This window comes from Manis javanica, chromosome 12 (assembly GCF_040802235.1).
Source record: "Manis javanica isolate MJ-LG chromosome 12, MJ_LKY, whole genome shotgun sequence".
NCBI lineage: Eukaryota > Metazoa > Chordata > Mammalia > Pholidota > Manidae > Manis > Manis javanica.
In genome coordinates, this window is record NC_133167.1 from 24907106 (window position 1) to 24933878 (window position 26773).

At 35.8% G+C, this 26773-nt stretch overlaps 1 protein-coding gene across 29 annotated transcripts in view; it reads right to left on the reverse strand.

Annotated features, from left to right (window-relative positions):
• MAP2 (microtubule associated protein 2) overlaps positions 1-26773 on the reverse strand; it is a 281142-nt gene that overhangs the window by 43334 nt on the left and 211035 nt on the right. For 20 of the 29 annotated variants that reach the window (XM_073218188.1, XM_073218203.1, XM_073218198.1 and 17 more), the window contains 2 exons: positions 8282-8395; positions 6237-6314 (listed from right to left, as the gene is read on the reverse strand). In XM_073218188.1, the coding sequence (XP_073074289.1) occupies positions 6237-6314; positions 8282-8395 (192 nt within the window). Of the gene's footprint in view, positions 1-6236; positions 6315-8281; positions 8396-23705; positions 25442-26773 lie in introns of those variants that run through there. The other 9 variants (XM_073218204.1, XM_073218191.1, XM_073218200.1 and 6 more) reach the window with 3 other exon arrangements.

The window sequence follows — 26773 nt, forward strand, 5'->3', positions numbered from 1 at the left end:
AGGGACATGGCCATTGATGTAAATGAATCAAATGCTGACACCCCTACTGCATAATAGAAATTATCTATTCCCCTCAAACAAGCCAGAATAACCATGGAAACATTGGAATAGAAACAAAGTATTACAATACAAAGGTATTCTTTGGAAGAAATTCTTTCAAGCAGATTAATTCTTCTCTGGCTTAGATCAATATATTTACAAGAAAGAAGAAAGTTGTTAGGGTATACACAATCATTGGGGAAACAGCCCTGTCTGAAGCACCACTTTATTATCTGGGATGCTCAAATAGCATTTTGGTTAATTTAATTTTAGTTAATGACTTTAACCAGAAAGTAATGTTTAAATTTCAATGCTTAAAAAAAATGTACAATGCATTATTCTTTGCCACCTTCCTAAGGAAAACACAGTCAGCAGCTCTTTCTTGGATGCTAACTCCTAGGGGCAGCCCTTTGAACACTGGTTCTCACTGCATGACTGTGAAAGCATATGGTTTTAAGAAAGTCCCTAATAATATAAATTTGTTTTCCTGTGTTTTGCTTTTCTTCTGAAAGCTTAATTGAGACAGAATTAGCTGGCAATTTCTACACAGTTGGCTTCAGGTTCACAGACTTTATGCAGTTTCGTTTGCACTAGTGGTTCTTGGTGGTTTTTATATTTCAAACCCCTTGTTGAAATGCTAAAAGAACTGCTCTCATTTCTGTCTTTCCCTGTACCTTAGCTTGGAAATCTGCATTATTTAAGTATATTTCCTTAAATACACAAGTGTTGGTCAGTTTGCTTAGCATTTGGATTCTGGTACATTTCAATGAGCTTTAAGGATGAAGACAATGAACAATATTTGGCTTCTGATGTGGTACAGACACTGCAGCTCATCTCACCGACAGGGTCGGTTACTAAATATGACAATCACTACTGACTTACTTATATAAGGAACTAATGTTTAAATATCATGACTTACAATATTCAGAACAAAGTCTATAGTATCTATCTCTATGATTTTTATCAAAGGTTTCTAACAAAATTTAAGCAGACAGAAATACAGCATTTATTTGAAAATGTACTGTATTTTCAGGGAAGTAACTAATTTTGAGCAACCAAATGTTGTCAACTGGAAATAAGTCTGAAATCATAGGATACTATGTAAAAATTTTATAGAAAGAACACTTTCAGTCTTTTGAGCTCATTATTTACTGATTGTTCCACAGAATTGGTTTCTGGATGGGTGCTCAGAACTTTCTAAGCCATGATGCTTTTTACACCATGGGATAGCAGAAACCTAAAATTACATCTGATATTCTTAGTTCAACGAGGCACGATTTCTCAGCTGAGAATATAATTGGCTAACATCAAGCCTACAACACTGGCTGAATCATAAGACCTGAGCTTGTCACATGGCCTAGCCATTCATATTTCCTCCATGACTCCCTGAGGCTGTAAACGCCTCATGTATGAAGTTACTTCTAAAACTTCTAATGTGTTCAACAGATTGCATGGACAGGAAGTGAAAATGGCATGCATATTCACCTCTCTGCTTTTTCACCTTTTTTGGGGAGTAGAGCAAACTGTAGTATAAAACTAAAGAATTTAAAGCAGAGAGCTGGTAGCTTAAAGGCAATATTCCTTGGATGCCTTAACCTTTTGAAGATTTTGGCCTCCTCTTTCTTATTGCTGTTACTCTTTTCGAAAGTGCCAAAATGTGGTAACAGCCCAGAGTCTTGCCTCAGAGATATAACATTTCAAAGAAAAAGTATTTTCTATGTTGAAAACTTTGACTCTAATCAGAGAACAAAAATGACCAAAAAAGGGCTGCAGTAGAGAAGTAGCTTCTCTGCAATATTTAACTGGCCCTGAGCCAGGCAACCTCAAAGAGCATGCCTGGCAAAACCCATTCCCCTTTTGGTACTATGGGCTGTATGTACGCCACGTCTCTGTTTAGGACCCGTGAGCCTGAAGTTCAACATTACAAGTCCCAGAGATGGGCCAGGTACATGATGCTTAGAGGACCATGGCTAGCAGAGTGTGTCTGGTTCCAGTGGTAGTAATAGAAGACAACAGATCCTCATTTGCTATAGAATTGGGTATGGTGGGTACTCTTGGTTCATACCCAGCAGAGGTGGGATACATAATAATGATAAATAAATGAATTATTTATTTGGGAATGGTTTGAAAAAAAAGAGAAATTAGTAACTTGTAACAAGAAAACTCCCCTTGAAAGATCACATCTTAGGGTCCCACAGGAAGAGCCTAAATGAGACACAGCTTTAGGGATGCAACAGAACCAAGGCTGCAGGGAATAAGATTTGGGTTTGAATTCTGGACAAGCCATTTACTAGCTATGATATCCTGGGCAACATGGAAGTGAATATTATTCATCTGTGCAAGTTGCTGGGAAGATTAAATTAGAAGACATCTGAGACAGTGCTGGCATCTTTGTCTTCAGTACACATGGGCAAACTGTCATGTACCCTTGCTCCTTCCTTTCATTTGACTCATCAGAACTAGACTCGATATATGAAAATATCTCTCAATATTCATTTTGTAACAATTAGTTTTGCTGTTTAAGGTCAGCACTGAATGCCTCTTTTTATTATAAGTACTCATGCTTTTATGATATTTTTCAAGGATAAGGTAACCTTATAAACCTTGGATTTTTATACAGTTCTACACCATGAAAATCTTCAAAAATGTAGCTTGGTTTCAGTGGAGGAATGAGTTTTCCTTAGGTTGATTACATATGAGCCTTTTCATTTTAAAGCGTTTGAAAATTGACATTGGGTTAAAGTAAGGTTTGCCTCTCCAGGCCCAGCCTTGAGTCAGCCCCCTTTCATTTTTAGGAGAGACTGTCTCTTGGGGTGTCCGTGACTTAGTGATTTTGCCTGATCTGGTATCACAGCTTCCACTCCACAGCCTGGGTGGGGCTGCTGGCTCCATTTACATTGTTTTCCACCATCTCTAAGCCCTTTCCATTCTGCAGAGCTTTGACTGAGGGCTCCTCAGTTCACCAACTGTGTTTGCTGCTCCAGAGTGATACTGCCAGGAAAACGCTTTCAGATCAGCAATTATAATATTGCCACATCACTGACACAGGAAAACACTACTCCAGGATTCTGGAGCAAACCTAAAAGGGCAGAAGATTCCTGGTTCTGTTTCCAGATGAGTCCACTGTTCTTGCATGGGCTTCCAAATTCTAACATTTCAGTACAAATGACAAGTGTTATGGTTAGGCCAAAAAGAAAAAGGAGATTAACTGGAAAACATCATAACTTGTACAATATTGGTTCACTGTACCTGGGTTTCCTTTCTAAATATGCTTTATTTTTTTCATCAAAACCCTTTGTTTCCCAGAAAAAACACATAGTCTTAGATTATTAATATTATATTAATTATAGTAAATGAATATTCATAACAGTAAATAACAAATTATTTTTAGTGGAGGCTTTCATGCTTGGGAAAGAACAGCTTTTAAAATGTTTGATCATTAAGAAAAAGTAGGCATACCCTCAAAATCACTGAATTACTTAATCTAATCCAAGAGCTCTCTTACATTTGTAGAAAAAGGATTGGACTGTGACAGTCACTCTGCCTTTAGATTAACATTGCTTTGAAGATGTGTTGAGGAAGATAAAAAATTTGCTAGATGAAAAAAACCTATCTCTGCTTTCTGCCTCATCTGCTATGAACAATACATTAATGGAATTTTGGCTGGGTCTTTGTATACCAATTGGTTTGAAAAATTAAAGAGTTGAATCCTGTCCTGTGACTTTTCACTAATTTATTTTCTGATAAAACAACGCCCCCTACCCCCAACCCACAATTCTTACACATACCTTACGCACAATTTAAAATATAAGAGAGGGGCTAGTTTGATCATCTAGACCACATATCTTTCATATATTTAGAATGAGAATATTGCACGGTCTTTTAAATTAATGAGACAGAGTTTATAAAATACATAATCTTTTAAAAAATTACTAAAAAAATGGTTACCCCTTTAAAAGTCAATCATTAGACCTTCATATAGTTTAATGCTTTCTTTTGAAAAAATAAAAAATAATAATTCAATAAAAATACAAGTTTGATTTGGAAAATGTTAAGAATAAAATGTCCTCAAATTACTTTTAGTAAGAAGCAAGTTGACATTTTCTCCAAATACACTGAAACAGCTTGGGGAAAGCAATCCCAAAATTTAAGGCAACAGTAACTACGGAAAGTGACATCCAAGTTACCAAAACATGAAAATGATTCTGTATTTTATTTACATTTTCATTCTGTCCATTATATCACCCTCCAGAAAGCAGACTTGGTGAATTCCAGGTGGATGGGAAGACTCGACTGCCCTTTCTGCTCCAAGTCCCATAGAAGGGTAAGAAGACTACATCACTTGACTTCTGGCTGACTTTGGAGTCAATATCATGCCCCTCTCTGGGTTAAGAGGACTCTCAGACACCTGAAAGGCTTTCGGTAGGGGTTCAGATACATTCTCAATGACCTGAGGGGAAGTATAGCTGTTAAGGAAGGCTTGCCTCAGCATGGGGGAATCCAGGCCCCTGCACCCAGCTGGCAGCTGCTTACCCTCAAACTCTCCCCGCATCACTCACTAGCCAAGGGGCTCCTTCAGTTCCCAGAACACTTCATGCTCTTGCCTACCTGAGTGCCCTTGTAAATCCTCTTGCCCCAAATGCCACTTTCCCCAATCTTTGCTAGACCAACACTTCCTTCTGCTTCTGGGCTCAGCATCCAGGAGAATAACATATCTCTTGTTCTATCTTAAAGCTCTCTGTTCTTTTCCTTAATAGTGCTAATCCAATTTGAAATTAAGATAAGCGTATCTATTGGGTTTCTGTCTTCCCCCAGACCATGTGCTCTTTACAAGCTGGGATCATGTCTGTTTTCCTCATTAGTGGATTTCCAGAATTTGAAGAGTGCAGGTACATTGAGGTGGTCCACAAAAATGTGCCAAATTAATGGATGACATAAGGCCAAAAAGAATCTTTCAAATCTATGAATTAAAGGATAAAATCACATTTTCAGGGAATTCACTAATAATAAGTGGCAGTTATGACATGGATTGTATGTGTTAATTTTAGCCCCCCAAATTTTCATTTATTACCTATAATAATCTAGTTTGTTAACTTTATTTTGGGCACTAAAATAGAAAAATGGTCTTAATTTAAGAAAGAAAAACTTCACTAAAAAAGAAGTTTATGTTTATAAATTTGTGGCAAAAACAATTCAATAATTTAGGAAAATCTGTATTTAGGAAATCAAAGAATATCTTAAATGTATCTAATCACAAATTATAAAAAGACAGTCTTCTGTGATGCTATTCAACTTCTAACACAGTAAATCTCTAAAATGAACAACAAAAGGAAAAGTAAATGAAAAAAATGAATAAAGTGGAAGAGTACTAAAATTCTGATTTTAAGTATATGAAAAGTAAATTTACTGAAACAATTGAGCTGTAGCTCTCCTCTGCCTTCTCCTGTACTCTCAAGCAATACGCAAAAGTTAACTGACTTAAGTCAGAAAATCCATAATAATTTGCTTTTCAATAATGCCTTTCATCTCGATTCTGAATGAATATTCTTCAAAGGCCTCCCTCTGTTTTATCAACAGAGAACTGAAAAGCTGACACAGCATTCTGCACTGAGAAAATGCATAAATAGATTCACGGACAATACCAGGTCTCAGCAGGAAAGAAGCCATGATCTCAGCTTCCAGTTCACTGTTCTTAATATCACATTCATTCACTGACTTCTTCATTTATTCATTAAAACTGATTGAGAGTTTGCTACAGGCCAGGCCCTGGGGAACGCCTTGGCAGTGCAATGGTGAGCAAAACAGAGACAATTCCTGGCAGTGCTTTTATAAGGAAGTGGCTGGCTGGTTTCATCAGTACATTTATTTTTGTTCAGTTCTCTGTCAAAGATAGGATTCTCTCTGTCAAAACATCCTCCGTTAAGTAAACTGGTTCTCTTAGTTATTCTGGCAATTTAAACACAGAGTTGTTTTCCTTTATCAAGCAGATTCTTCCTCTTTAACATATTCCTCTACTTCTGATTTTATAGATAAGTGATTACACATTTATTTAAAGGTTCTGTTTCTTCTGGACTATTTGAGACAGCTCCCAGGCTGGTTCACATACTAACTAACTAGTACTAAAGTCTAGTGGTTATGGATTAATGTCATTTACCCTTTTTCGGAAGACAAACCTCAAAAAGTCCAAGAGGCCTTACCTGCCTCCACTGCAACAGTCCGTTCTGAGGCTGGTGATGGGGGTGGAGAAGGAGGCAGATTAGCTGTCTCTTCAGCTGCTAAAGACCAAACAATGGAAAAATAAGATACAACAATTAATCCCATTAGATGTGTAGGCAGTTCTGTCATCTGTAAAAAGGCCTCTCTATGAAATTTAGGGAAAGATCCAATAGTAAGCTGCATGTGACTTATTTTCAGCCCCATGACCTGATTCACATATTTTTGAAAACCTAAAAAGAAAGAAGAGCATTTAATATTTAAAAAAATATCATTTTGTCTTCTCCATAAAAATGGATTAGGAATGTCTGCTAAAATACTATCATTAATCCTATTGATTTGTATCTGCTTGTTTGATCAACAAAGTATTTTTATTTCATACTTAAAAAATTTTTATTTTATACAATCTACTATATTCAAATACACCCAGGCAAGCATTTTAGTTTGGTTTTGGCTTGACTGACTGAAAAAAATATTAGAAACTCTGTATTGCTCAACTTCTTGACTTGCAAACAAACGTTACCTTGATCATTCAGTTATCATAAGTGATATGCTTTTTAAACATTTTGTCTACTGAGTCTAATGTCAAAACCTATCTTCTGTCTGTGCTCGCAGAGAAGAAAAGTGAAGCTGTCACAGCCTCAGGCAACTGTCAGACAAACTATAAACCAGTGGGATCTGAGCAGTCCTCGGGCTTGGGGATGACACATGAAGAAGGAGAGAAGAGAAAGGTTCTAAAAGATGCAACTCATTCGCAGTTGACTTTAAGTTTTTCTCTTTGAGACACTTAATGTTTTTTATAACCACTTACACAATCGTAAGGGATTTCCAAAGGAAATATGTATCAGTCAAGGCCAGTGGTAAAATCTATTTAAAAAATGGTGAATTTCAGTTTCATTAAGCAGTTAGTAGAGGACGCTTTGGGATGCTGGGCAACCTTTCTGTGCCTTGAGTCTTTTACATTATATATTTCAGGTTTCAAATTTCAAACGGGGGAGGCTTATTTAAAAAATAGAAGTGAGCTGCAAATAGAAGATTAATGTTTTGATAAAATAATTTTTTCCCTCTCTGTTTTAAAAGAAAAACAATCCTTGATAACCAAAGCATGTTTTATTGAAAATAATAAGAGTATTTTTAATTATTCTGGGAAAGAAGAATTTTTTATTGCTTATATTTTAGTAGACAATTGAAGAAGTACTGCTTAGAAAATCAAATGTTATGGATAATGTCAAATTCTAAGGAAGAAAAATGAATATGTACTATTTTTAGGCTTTAAAAGCCCTATCTTTCTATGGATTAGTTATATGTGTTTGAAATAACACAGGCTGAACCTAAAGGAGTTTTCTTCCTTGTGAGTCTGCATGTATACACACAGACTATCTACCTATCTACCTACCTACCTACCTGTCTGTCTGAGAGTAGGGGCAGCAAGCCTCTGGCTGAGTGTGCTTTCCTGGACAAGCACCATTCCATTACCCGCTTGGCTCTGGAAGGCATTTGACTTGTGACCTTGGGAGAGAACGCTGCTATCTCAGTGCCCTCAGAGGCATCAAGACCAGCACCTCAAATGGGATATGAAGTCACTGATGATTCTACCAAAGCCCTGGCTACAGGTTTTGTGCAGCTAGATGAGGACCCAAAGATAATAGCATAGATGGTCATTCACCAAATCCCGTAAAGGTAAACAGTCATCTCTAACTAAACTATTAGTATATTTTCCTTATGACTGGGGACCATGCCATTAAAATACGTTGGTTTTTAAAAATAATAACTATCTATAGTGGTCGAAAAATTAAGGACAATTAAGGAGCAAAGTCTAATTATAAGTTTATCACTGAAGACTACCCAAATACCACAGATGACCCTACTGAGGAGGTGGAGGTAAGTTCCAGTGCATCCCAACAGAGGGCTCTGATGGATGCTGCATGTAAGGATGAGATGCGGATGCGATCTGTCTTTGAAGAAGATCTGTTCCTGCGATTAGGATGCAGCAGATACAGTCCCTGACCTGAGGTTCTTTCACATTTACCTATAGGCAGAGCTGCAAGCTGATCTTTATGCTGAGATTCTTTTTCTTGTTCACCTTTCAGGACCGCTACAGCCTCAGCTGTGACTACTTGAACTATCCTTGCAGACACCTCCTCTGTAATAAATAGGAACAACAAAAAGAAATAAAATGATGAGACATCTAAAACTGTTAGCAAACAGGAAAAGTAATCAAACAGTTTAGGTGACCAGAATTCCATTCTCTGTCTTCCCCCAAAATAAGGATAATAGAATTTATTAAATTGCAGATAAACCAAGAATGCATATATCATGACCAAAAGAAGAAAGAAGAAAGAATAGGAACTGACACTGGAGCTAGGCAGAATGAGAGAAAGATAACCAATTTGTATGGCAGTTTATTTTTAAAAAGTTGTTTATATAAACAATTTAATTTTTTGTACCTAGTGAAGCAAATTCAAAGAAAGAAGAGGTTTCATTTTATATTTAGCTTAATATATGCTTTGTAGTTTTCTAGAAAAATGTCATTAAAGTAAGTTTCTCTGCTGATTTGCAAAAACACCATGATTTAAAACCTAAAAAAGATGCTTCAAAATGTGAATTTCTGATTAAATAGCATTATTCTTCAGGACCAGTGTGAGCAAGCCTGAATAAGAAAAACCTAGGGAGTTAAAATTAGAATGACATACATGGAAATGATGTATCAGATGGTCTCTTTCTAAAGAGCTATGGCTTTTCTAGGTAGCAGATGTTTCAAAGATCTTTAAGGCCATATGATATGTACTTACCTAGTCATGCAATAACTTCATTAAAGAGGGGGCTCTGTCATTAAAATGATCAATCTGTGAGATGCCACATAGCTAATTTTTGGCTTGAAATGGGATCTATCAGAACATGTCAATGCTGATTTTGTCTTACCTAGTCAAAAAAATGTTCAAGAAATGATATTTTACTATGATCAAGCAAAAATGAAAGAAGCCTTTTAATAAAAATATATTCTAGATTAGAAATAAATTCTACAGAATTTAACTTTCACTATCTTTATATAAAAATCTCTACTGCTAGTAAGCGGGTTTAGAAACAAGTTGTATTGGACAAGGTGGGGGTGGGCAGGATTTGTTCTAATAATTTTGGTCAAGATTTTAGAATGAATATTTTATTGAAAATTTTTTTTATTACAGTTATGATCAGAATCTGCACATTCACAAGCAGGTCGGGAGAGATCTGCCTGTGTTTCGCTGGGTCACTTAGATTCTGCCTGCTCTGGAAACTCTTCCTCACCCCACTCAGAATGATAGAGCATAATGCTTAAGAATCAGGCTTTTTGGGTGAGCAATCCACTTCAACAGAATTCATCTGAATTTTAAAGCTGAATTACCTGATTGAGTATGTTTGTCTTTTTAAGATGGCCACTTGACAATGTAAAGTGATACTTTAGTTTCTGCAAAATAATATCATTTGTTTTAAATGGGAAGTAGTAGAATAATTGGATTTTATTGGTTTTATTGTTTCAGAGAAAATTCGTAAGATCTGAATTGCACGGTTGATTAGGAGTTTGTAAATAAAATAATTTTATATTTGTATATATTTAAGCAAAACTTGTAAGAAAAGTAATTTAACCCAAACCTGGGAGAACTAATCATTTTTTCTTTAAAGGAATTTAACAGATTTCAAGAAGTGCTATTTTAGAATAATCAGGCTGTGTGGGAGCCAAGTTTATGACATACTTATTTTGTAGGGTGGGGGAAATAATATTGTTAAAACTTTCATATAGGAAATAACACATTGCCGAATATTAATTTCAGAGTGAATTTAGAAAAATCCTGAGCATAGGATTACTCTGGGGGTTTCAAGTGGTTCAATCAATTTAAAAGTTTCTTCTAAGCAAGGGCTTGTCATCAGCGTAGAGATGGCAACTTCACCCAAGGAGAGATGGTCTTCTCCAAACAGAGGTCTCATCAGCACATCTCCTGGGTGATTCATGCACTTATAGCCTAGGACCTGGGATAGGAGCAAATTCACTCAGCGATTGGGAAAAGTTTAGGGAAGATTAATGGTAAATGCACCAAAAAACACAAAAGCTGAAGACAGTCACAAAATCAGATGCATAAAAATAAAAATGTAAGAGTTATGGTATGTGTACGTGATCATATGCATAATTCCTCATTCTACAAATGTCTATTAAATGCCTCTATTCACACATGCCTCCACGCATCCAGCTATCCACCATCTATCCATCATATATTTCCATTAAGGAAATTACTGTCTTTTATAGTATACATTAGAGGAAGTCACATGGACTTTAATTCAGAGAAACATGGTACAAACTCCAGCACGCTGCTTTCTAATAACTTCATCCTAAAAAATTTACTTAAACTCATTGGGTTTCAATACCTCATCCATAAGATGGAAATAATAATAGTGCCTATTATTTTATAATATTGTTAAACCTTTTAACAATTGTTGTTGTGGGAACTCAATTACATTATTATACAATAGGCTTTGCATGTCAAAGAACTCAAATTAAAAGAAGGCCTCCAAATAGTTCTTCACCAGGGTATCTCTATTTTCCCCAGTCATACAATCTTCTGGATCTTCCTGAGTGCTTCTACTTTAAAGAAAGAGCAACAGCAATATGTGTGAAGAAGGGTCCAGCCCAATCAGGTTATTATTATAATTAACACCAGATAATACAGTTAATCCACAGTCATCTATGTTGATGCAGAGATACTATTTTTTTCTAGACAAAGCCAGAGGGAAACAAATACTGTCTTTATATTTATTTTCTGGCTTCATACTCACTTTCCTGGCTGTGTAGGTCCTGTGTTACAATCTGTTCTAGATTCCTGCCAGCAAATCCCAATTGAGGACTGTCTTCTAGACAGTGCTCCAAAAGGCAGGATAACCCCTATCTATTTCTGAGGACAAACAGCAACATGAAAATTTCTTTTGGAGGTAAAAGATTAAACTGTATTTTATTTTTCATTGCTTCTTTTTTCTACCTTCTTATTCCCTTTCCTGTTTTCTACTCTAATTTTAAAAAATTGTTTTCCTCCAAACGTTACTGTGCAAAATCATGAATAGGATGTAGTTGTTCAGAACATTAAATATCTAGATTATACAATAATTGGGAATTATTCACCATACATAATTGAGAGGTAACATCGATCTTCACAGCAGAAAACATTATACTTTTTATTCTAAACAGTAAACTTTGGAAGGCTCAATTATAATTATTTTGAACATTTAAACTTTTCTAGAAGTGGACATTTTTAATTTATTTTAGACTAAATTGTGTTAGTTAAGGAGTATGTGTGATATGTATTTTATTTTCTCTTTTGTTAACATCAGGTTTTCAATGTAATTAACTAGTTTTCACGTTACAGTGAGAAACAATATTCGAATATTAACTTACTATTTTTTCAGCAATGTTGTTATAGTAATGAGACAGTTTCAATAAGTAATACAAAAATATCTCATGATGTGGCTCTAAAATCATGCCATGGCTAAGCAAATGAATCACAATTTGGAACTAATCTGATAAGTAATTTCCCTGTATATCAGTTGGAAGGAAAACATTAAAAGCAACTTTTTAAAAACAAATTCATCTCATAATGGTTAAAAAATGTTATTGATTATAGGTTGATAGAAAATAAAAGATTCAAATATACAACCCAGGTAACACAGCAATAGGTGATAACCGATTAACACTATACAGATAAACATCTAAAGGTAAAATGTGAAGTCTGTCTTGAAAACTTATTCTGGGCAACAGAGACAGGTAACTATTCAGAAAAGAGTATCAAAGCATTCTCTGGCAGATGAATTGAATTCTGGAAGGAAGTAATATTTTTTCTTGGTTTTGGGGAAATAAATTGGTGGAAACATACATAGGAGGTAAATAGGTATAAGAAACTAATTGAGACATGCTCTCATCCACAGAAACCTACTTTATAATTCCCCCAAAACATTATGCTAAGCTGCTTACATTACACTTAAGTTATGAAAAATCATACTGTGATATGATTATTAAACAAGTTATTACATTAGGTACCTTTATTTTCCACCAATATTTTTAATCCATACTATAATACATTTCCCAGATGGGAAAACTGGCAGAATAATGGATAAAGGCAACTTATTGTCCCATTTAGGCATCACTTTGACTTACATCAGTGTAGTAAAAATATTTTATATAATAGTAGGTTCTTGTGTCAGAAAATCTGAAATCAAACCCTGCCTTTCTCTCTTACTAGCCACAAGTGACACAGTCTCTAAATTTCAGATTTCCCATCTGTAAAGAGGGAATGAAAGTGGTATTCATCTTGTGGTTTGTTGTGACAATTAAAAGAAATAATATGACAAGTGCTTATTTAAAGTACCTATCACTGTTTTGATCACTCTTGCTGTCTTATTATCATCTGTCTATGATCATCCTTTTACTGACAAAATATAGGCAAAAACCTGAAAGTTTTTGTCATACATTAAGATGATTCTGCCATTTTGCCAATGAGTAACCTCCTTGCCTGAATTTTGAATCACTACCTAACAGACAATAAATCAGGCTCCTGCCACTTATTATTTAAACTAAAATGATAAAGTAAATTTTACTTTGTTGTTGTGACATACTGTTGAGCATTTATAACTATTGAAGTCTCCTTTTTTCCCCATGATTCTGATTCATGCTATACCACTGCTATGCTTTTCTGGTCATAGTATTTTATCATGTCAAATATTTTAAGACAGTCACAATCCCTGTTTTTAACATGTATTTTTCATTTAGTTATTTTGTTACATTAATTTATCAACATTGCTTGGTTGATTTATAACAAAAGCAATGGAGTTGAAACTTTCTCAGTGTTCCTGAAAATTCTAACTTGCTTCTGAGCAATATATGACATTGTTGGTATACAGAAAAGTTTGATTTTGAATGTGTATCCTTTGGGGTTTCATCAGGACCAGCTGTGATTACTTGAGCATGTAAAAGCTCACCGATTAGACTGAACAAAAAAAATGTAAGCAGATTGGCATACGCCTAAGAACATTTTTTTGTTGATTTCTTTTAAGGTTTTAAGAGAGAAGCAAGAGACATTGACAATAAATTCAACCATATGCAATATAAAAGCAAGTAAATGTTTCTGATTTTAATAATAAGGGGCATAATAATACTGTGTTAAAAGAAATGACAAGAAAGCTTACCGTACACTTGTGAAAGAAGGAAAACAAAACAATTTTAGACAGAATGATCCTGTCAAGAAAAGGTTTTTCTCAGTAGGGTACAGAATGGTTGCCTAGGAAACTGATGCTAATTGCTGCTGCTGATGGAAATGAGTCAACAAGGAAAGCACTGTGTAGTTCAAAGCACTCTGCTAAGCAAATACCTTAAATAAATTCATAAAACAGGGAAAGAAGAAAAGTTCCTTGCTTCTACTCCTTGCTTAATTTGGAGAGGAAATAGTTCCTCTGAGACTATTTCCTGTAATCAGCTAGTGAAGAAAGACATTAAAAGAGCAGATTGTTGAGTTTTTCGTGTTTCCCTGGCACCTTAGCATTAATTAAAGAGGCCATCATTGGCATATTCTTCCCAGGTCAGACTCCATTTGATCTCAAAGGGTAACCCTGGCCAACACTGCATCTGTAGACCTCGGCCTCTCAGCTTTTTCTTCCAAAGATTTTTTCCTAAAGATTTACTGATTAAGACAAGGATAAATTTAGTTTATGGAAAAAACGCATTTGAGGTAAAGTTAGTTTATGAGGATAAATGCATTTAATATAAGGAATCATGTTTACACAAAATTCAGTTCTGAGGGGTACTTTTATTTTGGAGAATTTATACTGTACCTACTATAGACGATAGATTTCTGTAGTCATTATGGGGAATACAGAGTTGCCTAGACATGGTATTCTTACATTTAAATTGTGCTTGAAGACAGGCAGTCTCATTGAAGAACATGTTTTTTAAGCTGTTTTTCTAATGACTACAGCTTTTGGCTGATCCACCCAGAGTCATTTACATGGCCCCTTCTGAAATGCCTCTGCAGCCAGCTTGGTCTAGGATCAGCTGTATAGTGCATGATTATACGAGAATTTCCCTGTGTCTCTTTCTTTTCTATCTCAAACTATGTGCTCAAACCCACAATCTAAACAACTGACAACATAGCCTACTCAAAGGGCATGTTTAGAGCTTGAACAGAATATGCCTAGCACTTAAATTTAGTCAAGGGGATAAGGTGTAGTAAATTAAGTGGTAAGACATCAGAGGTTAGTGATACTATATACAGAGTCAAAGTAATTACAAAAGCAAAGCACAGATAAGAAATAGTACCTACTGGAAAATTCTGTTTCTAATTTTAAGAGTCTAGCTGGAAACAGGAAAACACACACATAGAAAGAAGAAATACAGTAAGTAAATATAGTCATAGTATAGTGAAAACTTTTTGCTGCTGGGAGTGTTGGGAGTTTCCAATATAGCAATGTGTACAACTTATATTGTTTGTAGATAGTATATTAAATATTTACTAATTAAGTCAGGTTGTAATATTTCATTGATCTTAAATTAATTTGAGAAAAACATCTTGGGGAATTTTCACCAGTGAAAACTTCAAATTGCTTTAATATCAATAAATTGAATACAATCATTAAAGGCAATGAGGGAATTGAGAATGGTTTTAGAGCTTTGAAATGCTCAGTTTTGCATCTTATCAAAACCATTACTATTGTAGTACTCCTTGTAGACTTACGAGAAATTATATTGTCTTTTGCATTGCCCTGAACACATCACACTGTCAACGGACTGTAGCGTGAGACATTATTAAAAACATTAATGGAAGATAAAATATCAATAAAGCTGGACCTTGTATAAATTCACCCTTAGAAAGAGTAACTGTGGGATAAACCAAATGTAAAATGTAATGTGTAAAAAGGCAGTTCTGTGTGTGTGTGTGTGTGTGTGTGTGTGTTTATGCATGTGCCAGCACTTGTATACATAAAGGTCTTATGTACACATTTGTAAAGTTTCACCTGTATGAGGTATATCAAAGGACTTGGGCACCAGGAGTGAGGCTAGGATTTCACATGAGGAAATCAGTATTCCTGTAGTTGCAAAATCTGGGAATGCCTGAGACAGAGGGTATGATGGAAAAATGGAAAAATATTCTAAATCCCAAAAACGTCTCTGGAGTGCACTTTTGAAATACAAGTTCTGCATATATCAGGAATAGCCTTTACTAGTTACCTTTATAAACTTAGATATTTCTCATAGGAGAAATTGTTTATTACAATAAAATGTAAAAAATCACTAGCTGAGCTAACTGTTGTTTGCTCCTCTATTTCATCCCAGCACAGTAACTTAAGTAAATCTTTGGAGGCTTTGTGACCTAGAAGCATATGGAGTTTACGAACTATGTGACAGGAAAATCACTTTGTTCATAAAACAGCATACAGTACATCCCATCAGACACAGAGAAACCAACATGACTTCTGTGTGATTACAGTTTGCCTTAACTTCCAGTCCTAACATTTTTCCAAGAATGAATGTGCAAATAGTAGCATACAACAGTCTTACATGTTTTCTTCTCACTAAGTCTCTGACCAACTATAAACGGTTTAAATAAGTGGTTCTGCATCTTCTATAACTACCTATTTCATTTTTGCCACTGTGGTTATATAAAATATTGTCCACAAATATTCTCTTTATACCCATCCTGAGAGGACTTGGCAGACTTTAACTGTACATGGTGATTCTTTATGATTTTCAAATTATAACTAAATATATATAAACAGAGAAACATGTTTCAACAATCCTGTATAGAAAGGTACAGTGGAATTACATTATAAAATTCTAAAAACTAAAATGTTATGGGTGAAAAGAAAATGAGAAATGAGAATATAATTTTGAGCCATCCTTATGTTATCATTAGTAAGTTTTATTAATAAGAGCTCAGCCACATCACAAGGGGACACCTTCTCTGGAAAAATTCCAATTGAGTAAAATTGATGATGGTTAAAGAGTTTTTCCCAGGACCCCTGAGCAGCAAAATCAAGATACTTTGAGAGATCATTTTTTTTAAGTAAGAAAGTAAGTGTCAAGTCCAATGTCATATTGGTAGTTTGGTGCTATTATGGTAAAAAGCAAAGGCTTTAACATAATTTTTAAATTTCTTCTTGCCAGAAATTACTCTCAAATAGAGATGACTTCTCTTGTGTTCTAGATTAATTAATGCATCTCACAGAGAATACTATTAAATAATTACTCCTAAACCACAAGATACAAAAGGTCCATTATGTAAGACAAACAAGAACAAGTAACTTTAAAGTTATCTTCAGAAATTTGCAAACAAGGGGTGGAACCAAGATGGTGGTGTGTGTAGAGCAGCGGAAATCTCCTCCCAAAACCATATATATATTTGAAAATACAACAAATACAACTCTTCCTAAAAGAGGGACCAGAAGACACAGGACAACAGCCAGACTACATCCACACCTGTGAGAAACCAGCGCCTTGCGAAGGGGGAGAGGAAGGCCACAAACCAGCAAGAAGGGACATTCTCCCAGCTGACACAAGGGCCAGCTCCGCACAACTATCTCTATCGCTATGAAAAGGCAGAAGAATTTGATACAGACCAAAATCACAGAGTCAACCCCTGATAAGGAGATAGACCTAACCAATCTTTCTGAAAAAGAATTCAAAATAAAAGTCGTAACCATGCTGACGGAGCTGCAGAGAAAAATGCAAGAGCTAACTGACACAGTAGGGAGGAAGACTACAGAAATGAAACAATCTCTGGAAGGATTTATGAGCAGAATGGATAAGATGCAAGAGGCCATTGATGGAATAGAAACCAGAGAACAGGAACGCATAGAAGCTGACACAGAGAGAGATAAAAGGATCTCCAGGAATGAAACAATATTAAGAGAACTGTGTGACCAATCCAAAAGGAACAATATCCGCATTAGAGGGGTATCAGAAGAAGAAGAGAGAGAGAAAGGGATAGAAAGTGTCTTTGAAGAAGTAATTGCTGAAAACTTCCCCAAACTGGGGGAGGAAATAATCAATCAGACCACAGAAGTACACAGAACTCCCAAGAGAGGGGAACCAAGGAGGACAACACCAAGACACATAATAATTAAAATGGCAAAGATCAAGGACAAGGACAGAGTCTTAAAGGCAGCTAGAGAGAGGAAAAAGGTCACCTACAAAGGAAAACCCATCAGGCTATCATCAGACTTCTCAACAGAAAGCTTACAGGCCAGAAGAGAATGGCATGATATACTTAATGCAATGAAACAGAAGGGCCTTGAACCAACGATACTGTATCCAGCACGATTATCATTTCAATATGAAGGAGGGATTAAATAATTTCCAGACAAGCAAAAGTTGAGGGAATTTGCCTCCCACAAACCACCTCTACAGGGTATTTTAGAGGGACTGCTCTAAATGGGAGCACTCCTAAGGCTAAATAGATGTCACCAGAGAAAATAAAATCACAGCAAAGAAAGAAGACCAACCAAATACTAACTAAAGGCAAAAAATAAAATCAACTACCCACAAAAGCAGTTAAGGGAAAGACAAAAGAGCACAGAATAAAACAACCAACATACAAAGAATGGAGGAGGAGGAATAAGAAGGGAGAGAAATAAAGAATCATCAGACAGTGTTTATAACAGCTCAATAAGTGAGTTAAGTTAGACAGTAAGATACTAAAGAAGCTAACCTTGAACCTTTGGTAACCACGAATCTAAAGCCTGCAATGGCAATAAGTACATATCTTTCAATAGTCACCCTAAATGTAAATGGACTGAATGCACCAATCAAAAGACACAGAGTGATGGAATGGATAAAAAAGCAAGACCCATCTATATGCTGCTTACAAGAACCTCACCTCAAACCTAACGCCATGCACAGACTAAAAGTCAAGGGATGGAAAAAGATATTTCATGCAAACAACAGGGAGAAAAAAGCAGGTATTGCAGTATTAGTATCAGACAAAATAGACTTTAAAACAAAGAAAGTAACAAGAGATAAAGGATATTACATAATGATATAGGGCTCAGTCCAACAAGAGGATATAACCATTCTAAATATATATGCACCCAACACAGGAGCACCAGCATATGTGAAACAAATACTAACAGAACTAAAGGAGGAAATAGAATGCAATGCATTCATTTTAGGAGACTTCAACACGCCACTCACTCCAAAGGATAGATCCACCGGACAGAAAATAAGTAAGGACACGGAGCACTGAACAACACACTAGAACAGATGGAGCTAATAGAACATCTATAGAACTCTACATCCCAAAGCAACAGGATACACATTCTTCTCAAGTGCACAAGGAACATTCTCCAGAATAGACCACATACTAGGCCACAAAACGAGCCTCAGTAAATTCCAAAAGATTGAAATTCTACCAACCAACTTTTCAGACCACAAAGGTATAAAACTAGAAATAAACTGTACAAAGAAAACAAAAAGGCTCACAAACACATGGAGGCTTAACAACACGCTCCTAAATAATCAATGGATCAACGAACAAATTTGCAAATAACATACAAATCCAAATTTAGAAAATGGAAATTTGCAAATAACATACAAATCCAACTTTAGAAAATACCTCTTAGTGGTCTGTAGAACACAATTTTACATTAATGATTTTGCTTGAAGCTTGCTTACTCTGCTAATCTCTTTCTCTCTTCATTGCGTATTGGGTGTCATTGTTACCAAGTACATCTATAAAAATAGTTGCGAATTGTGGGTGCCATCTACATTGTATTTAAAACTGCCACAGTATTCACTCTTTACTTGAAGACATTGACATTTTGTATCAGAATGCAAATGATATCTATAACACATAAAACTGTAACTCATTATGGCAACAGTTATGGTTGTTCTGTTGTAGGAGCCCAGCAGAAAGAGAAAGGCAGATCACTTTTGAAAGAGAGAGAGAAAGAGTTGAGAAAAATGGAAGAACGGGATGCTGTCTAGGTAGTAGGCTGACACAGGGCAAGGTGACTGTGGTCTAGAGTGGGATCTTGAGCATATGATGTTGCTTCAGATGACTGCTGACAACCCGAAGAAAATGGAGGGGACTCAGGAAGCAAATAGCAAGGTGCTCAAGGCAAGTTCTATTTACTTCATTATTTTGCTTAGGGCAGGTCCCAGCTGGGCAGATGTCACTGTAACTACCAGTTATACTGTGTCTAAAAACACAACACCTCATTTGGCATGAAAACCACGATTTTATGGAAGAAATACATAGGGCATCTCCACAATATGGTAAATTAGATTTCATAAATTTTCATTTCATTCTCAGTAAAATACGGCGATGAAAATTCAATTTCCTGGGAAAATATATGAAAATGTATATTTTCATGACAAACCACTGTTATTCTGACTGAATGAACTTCTCCTCTTAAAATGCGACTTTTGAAAGTGACACCTGTATTTGCTTCAAATTCAATTCTTTATTTTCTTATTGCAGTCAAGACTTAGAAGAATTGGGTGATAGCTGGTCTGGAGGAAATATCTTAAATGCTTTGTCATCTAGGCCAAGTTAGTGCGGTTTTATTGAGAAAAAGCAGTTTTCCCGTGTCAGTATTTGCGTTCCAGTAAAGCTCTGAGGAAAGCAGTTTCATTCCAATCTTTTCAATGTTTTAGTCACTAACGTCTATTTTTTAAACAGATGAGAACAACCATTAGCCAATTTTTCAAGCAAGAGAAACATGCACACAGGCTTTAAGATAAAGGATAGCAATATGCAAAAGGCAGCAGTGAGAAAAAGTATCTAGTAAATTGATTCATTTTAAAAATTGCTTATAAAAGTAATAGATTATTATTATTGTTACTTTCCCTCTTGAAGAAGAAAATCCTTTAAGTATTGAAATATTTAATAATTAGGGTTAGAAAATGTAAATGGAACATGTTTCATTTTAATATGTTGAAACAGAACTATGAATTACAAGAAGCTTTTATAATTCATTAAAATAAAATAATGAAACTAAAGAAATACACTTAATTGAAATTAAAACATTTTCCTAAAGTTAATGAATAGATACCCCTATTATTTGAAAGGGAAATGCTGTTTATTACCTAAGAATTTATTTCAAATCATTTTATAACTCAAAGATGACATAAAAAGGAAGATAATGATTTTTTTTATACCTTCTAAAATAAGATACATAACATCTTTCCAGGACAATACTGGTATATTCCTTTAGAGAAATATAGTTAAGTATTTGACTTAGGATAATCATTTGCTTTAAGATTCAGACTGTCCATTTATTGGAAATGACATTTATATATGAGCTCCTAACCTAGAACACTGAAGCAATCCTTACCTGATAGCCAGAGGATTAACAGAGGCATGCACTTTAGGGCTTTGTTTGCAGGATATTTCAGTGGCATTTTTAATCAAGGCCAACTAGTACATTGGGCTCACTTTAGCAGGAATAAGCATCAAAAGTTATTCAATATCCATGTGTTTCTTAGCTATGAGATTATAGATATTTATCTTAGTAAGATCATTTATCCTGTCTTTTTATATTCTTCCCAGTTCATTAATTTTCCACCAGTAAAATATTTGTAATTAGATGTCTTACTGCTATCTTAAGTCAAAGATATATTTAACTCTAAGACTTTCACTCCTATTTTCAGACCACGTCAAGTCTTCTACAATATTCTTTTACGACATTCCTTTACTCTGGTATTTCAGAGTTTCTACTTAATTCCTTTCTGCTCTAGCCAACATTTCTATACTTTTTACTTTTAATCTAGCTTCTTCTCATAGTTTCTTTCTTTCCAGTATTCTTTCTAACATAGCCTTCCTACACATGCATTGCTCACACTACAGTATAATTTTTGTAGCCCCATTTTGTATTTGTGATTTTCAATCTCAAAACCACATATGGATATGAACTTTCTCTCCTCTTTATATTAATTCAAAAACTATTTATTAGTACCTACTATATAAAATGAACACTGTATTATATAGCAAAAGGAATACAAAGATGAATGAAGCACAGCTTCTACTTCAAAATACTTAGAACCTAGTGATGAGGATTAAAACAACTAATAAGTAACCTCAGTAAAATGTTCCATATGATCAATGCTAATATCAAGATATAAACATCATGTGTGAAGGTGTTCAGAAGAGGAAGAAATTCATTTGAAAGAATAAAATCAACATCAGTTCCGGAAGCTTTGATCATGGACTTCTGAAAACCTCATCCTTTCAAAAGATTCTTCCATTACTTGTTTCACAAGGCTACATGGGAATGGAACCATGAGAGACTGCTTGGGTAAATGTAATTTGTTTTGCAGAAGAGAAGATTATTAGTTCAATCAGAGGACTGACTGTTCACGCTAGAGTTGCTTATACAAGAATAAGAGGTCCTCATATCTCAACAATGCCTTGACCTGTGTTTCCAAATAGAAAATTTGGACTGAAAATGTTGAGTCTAATTCTCAGGCTGCTGAAGCTGAATCATCTCTATTAAAGATGATTTTTCTCTGAACCTTGATTGCTCCTTTATGATCCATTTTGCCTAATGCCATCTCGAGTAGTGCTGAAATCCATTGCAGAAGCAAGTGTCTTTCATTCCTGTGTTCTAATAACCGCCTACCATTTGCATACTTGTTAAAAGTTGCAATGAGAGCCTAGGACCTATGCTTCCCTCTTGCTCATCAGTTTGGCTGGGTTTTGAATTGTATTTTCTCTGACTGTGGCTCAGTGGTGACTCGTTCTGTGAGATGAGCCACACAGTGAGCGGGCAGCAAGCAGCTCAGTGCCTTTTTCCCCTCAGGACTCATGATGCCAAGTCAGATCATGCTTCAACTACCAGGCGTGCAATGAAGTACCAGTTGTTCTGTTCATCTGCCCCTGATATGAATTTCCAGACTCCCCTGACAATCAAAGCACATGCTTTATGTACTCTACTAAGAGGCAGTGAAGTGTGAAGGAAATAGAGGAAAAGAGAAAAGCCTGATACACTAGAACAGAAAGAGTTGGTTCATCTTAGTAGCTTGGGGAGGAAAGAAGAGATGACTGCTAGGTTCTCTCCGGTCTACTCACCTCTCAACAGCAATAAAACCAAAGCCAAGCCAGCCCTCAAAGTGGTATTTGCTATACAGTGGCAGTTTTCTCAGGTATATATAAACAATATAGTCAATTTTTATATATGTCATAATTTTGAAGAGATATGTTATTGACTGATGATGAATATATTCTCAAGATATTAGAAAAATTTATTTGCTTCAAATTACTATTACATTTTCCTCTTAACTTTTTATTTCTTTTTTGTGAGGAGAGAATTCTTAGAAATATAATAAGAGACAGATAAGGGCTGTGTATAATTCAAGCCAAAACAAAGGCTTAGACGGTCCAAAAATGAATCCAAGAAGACGGGCTTCCATGACTATTTTCATCTGCTCACTACAAAGAAAAGAGATTTACAAAAGGTTTAGAATTCTTCCCTAACTGGAGATTTTAAAAAAACTCAAAAAAATTGAATACATTACAAGAAAAATATGATGACTAAACGACAGCAAATTAGAGAAGGGAAAAACTGATAAGGTCTTGGAAAATACATGATCAAGAGGAAGGATCAAATAGAAATACAATGATTATGAAATTATATTTATATTTAAAAACATGCTTGACAGAATAATTTTACAAGTAGGTCTGAATTGTTCTTAGCTTCAATCTGTTACATTGATTAAGATTCAAATTCAACAAAGTAAAAATGTCAGTGGACCAAACAGACTGATAAAACATTTTTTTTTTTTAGTGCTTGTGATATGGTTCTGACATTTAGCACAAAATATAGAAATGAAATTGATTTCCACAAGTGCATGGGAGGAATTTTTTGGAGGAACACACATAGGAGTAAATGTGTATGCAAATTAATCTGTTTTTAAATATCATATTCTACTGTGTTAGATAGAGCCTTTCTCTTCACACCTTTAAGTGTTTGTAGGCAATTAAAATTCCAAGGAATAAAATCATGTTCTGTTGAGTCATTGGGTTTAATTAAAAGAAATCTAGAGAAACCAAATTTTCCTTATATTTTGATTCAGAATTACTGGCTTAAGACATTCTCATCCTACTTTAAGACTTTGGCTGAAGAGCCACGATAGATGTGAGGAAGATTTTTATAAAGAAATACCACATAACTACACTTTAAATAAAAAACTTTATCTGGTGCCTCTCTTTTCCTCCAATCTGTAAAATACTATGAGGTCTAGCTAGCAACCTGCTATCTATATAAGCTCACACCTTACCAAAAGCAAGAGATGCAGTTCTTTCATGCCCACATAAGCTAGCCCTCAGTCTCAGATCCTTCTATTTACCAACCAGCAAGCCACATATTACAATTGAAGCGAATAGCCCAAACCTGTTTCAAATGGAATAGAGACCACATAGGACAAAGCAAACGTGACAGATACAAACCTCGTGGAATTGCCTTCTCTATCAATCCTTGTTTTTCTCACTCTTTCTAGCCCCAGATGCCTAACCTTTTGAAGGAAAACACTGACAAGATCCCCGTTTTCTGTGCTCATCCATCGGCGCCGCCAGCCCCAGATGCTTTGCAGTGAGGCCGTGTGCTTTTCTGCAGATCAGCCCTTGAATGCTAAATAATTCTGCTCTGCACCCTCCTCTCTCTGTGGAGCTCAGGGAAATGGCAGCCAGAGCGATGAGTGGTTGGCATGGCAACAAGGAAAGGAAAATCTGCAACCTCTTGCTTTGTTAGGCTAGCTTGTTTATTTGCTGTGGGGGTGGTGCAGATGCCTTTCGTGGCTTCACAGAAGTGGTACTGTATTCTTTTGCTTTGTGTGCATTAATATAATATGATATACGACATGCCACAGTTTAAATGGGATGAGGACCCCTACTAGTAAACTTATCTAGGAATGGAGGCAGGGGACAATGGAGAGGTAAGAAAACGCAGGTTCAAATTTTCTAAGACTGAGAAGAGAAATAGAAGCTTAAAGTTATATTCAGCTTTTACATGTGTGATGACGAACTTTTTCTCCATCTTGTATTTTCATGCTTAAATTTGCGATTTCAGCAATGATAAACTTATATCTGAATGTGTTCATCCTTGGCTGCTTGAGATACCTGGCGGTTGAAGCTCAGGCTGAGGTATTAGCTCCACTGTAACAATGCAAAACCTTCACATATCTCCCTGCCTTGGCAAGGAGTGCACCTGGAGAAACTCCCCAAAATGTGGGGGAAACAAAGCATTCCTGGGGAACCAAGGGGTAGTTAACTGAAGAAATGCCCTTTAATCTTTACTATTACTCACAGTGGTAGCTGACTGGCTTTTGATCGTCATGAAGGCACTATATATTCTGAGTAGTGTTTCTTACTAGTGTTCTAAGCATTGTACCTTAGGATGGTCAAAATCATGAAAGCCTGATTTTAAATATTTCAATGTTTTAGCACCTATAAACTTTTCAGAATTGCCTCCTTTCTTGGTCCATTCATATTGAAATTGAGTTGAACCTTACAACTTTCTGTCATGCTTAAAAGTAAGATACATGGAAGTGGCAGTTCTCCAAGAGAAAGGTGGTCTCCTTTGGCTTTAACTGTTTACTGTTGCAACTGGCTGTGCGGTTCTGCATCTGGCAGTGTGAGGCCTGGAAAGCGTACTGGGCTCCACAGCAGGAGACCTGCAGGCTGGCTGTAGTCATGTGACCCTGCAAAGGCTACTAGTCCTTCAAAGACAAGGACTATGAAAGGTTGCTTTACTGGTTCCTTCCAGTTACCTTCATGTTATTATCTTGAACGGAACTCTAATATGAGTTTGGGCCCCACCCTCAGATAAGAAACTTACAGATAAAGCTCCTAATTTTCACTCAGTTTTGGAACTCTGGAGGGCAGGGGAGGCGGAGGGAGCACTCCTCTGCTTTGGAAAAGACAGGAAGAATTATTATCAACCTGTATAGTCTTATAGTTCCCGCTTTGCCAAACAATTTTAAAATGACTGCTTCAGTCTTACTACAGTAAAAACTTTCCTAAGTGCTAGCTTTTCAATGGCTTCTCATTTCTTTTTTCAAGCATCTGTGGTATGCCTTCTAAAGAAAGACTGTTGAATGAATAAATACAAGAGAAAATTTTAAGAGTATCAGTAGTTATGCTGTAAGAGGTGAGCAAATAATTCTATCTACCTTTCTGTGGATTAACTCTAAATTAGGGAAAGAAACAAAATGTAGAAAAATAAGCTGTAAAGAAATATAATTTAAAACAGTTTCCTTTCAGCCTTCCCTGCCCAACCCCACCCCCGTCTCAGTGTATAAGTTCAGAGAGAAGCTGACTATGGGCTTGTATCTTTAAAGAATAAAACTTATTATAGTCCAGAAATGAAGGTGAACATTGAAAAGGGTGGGTGAAGAGAGAATGAGGTAGGGTTTCTGGCTGAAGTAAGCCCACTCTGATGAAGGGGGGAGGACAGAGATGGGATGACTGAGATTCACTCATCATGTGATCTTGTTTTTAGAGATGGATAAAAATAAACAACCCTGGGGAAAAGCTTTCTTTCTCAAAATGAAGGGAGCACTATGACAAAGAAGGAAAACAGAAGAAAGATCTTTGGATTCAGCCTGGAATGACCGAGACACAACATACAGCTGAGGACCTGCTGTCACCGGCCAATGCTGCATGTTAAATGCCCTGAGAGCATCCCTTACAGGGGAAAAATGCAAGATATGGATAGATGATTATAAGTGCATGATAAACAAGTGGGGTGGTATATAGCTCCTTGGTCCTCTTTTAAATAATCACCTCAAAATACAATGGCAGCTCTTATCAGTAGTCTTCATCATCAAAGAGCATTTTTTAAAGACCATATTTGAGATTTAAGAACGCTTTTTTTACTAGGGTTGATTCTTGTTTGTAATTTCTGAAATAGTTTTATATAAACTATCAATAATAAAAGGTATTACTTAAGCTAAAGTTTGGAGAGAAATTTAATTGAACATTAACTTATTGTAGGTATAAGAAGACAATATTTTACATTTTCCTTTCCCACAGCTTTCCATGTATGAATATCTTACGGATTCAATGACCTGGCGCGCCCCTTCTGGAGGGCGTTAGTTGAAAATAACACCATAGTCTGCATTGGACACGTCACTCTGGTGATCCACAGCTGGCTTTTTACAGTTTTTGTCACCAGAAACATACACATAAAACTTTCATAATCAGTCTCCCAAAGGTAATTTAAGATTCATGCAATATATGTTGAGCTGAATTAAAAATTAACTCTGAATGGTCCAGAACCCATAATTTAAAAGAAACATGTCAGTCTCTTTTTAATTTATATTATTTCCTCAAGCTGGTGAGGACACACTGACCTGGCAAACAGATTTTTCTGATGCTCTAAAATACTTGATTAAGACTATTGAAAAATGAAATAGGGAGTAATGTTGGTTCCCCACTGCTTGACCAAACATGCTGTGGTGATATTTTTCTTGACTGCATTACAAGCCTCCGTAAGAGTCAGATGGAGTCGACTGGCG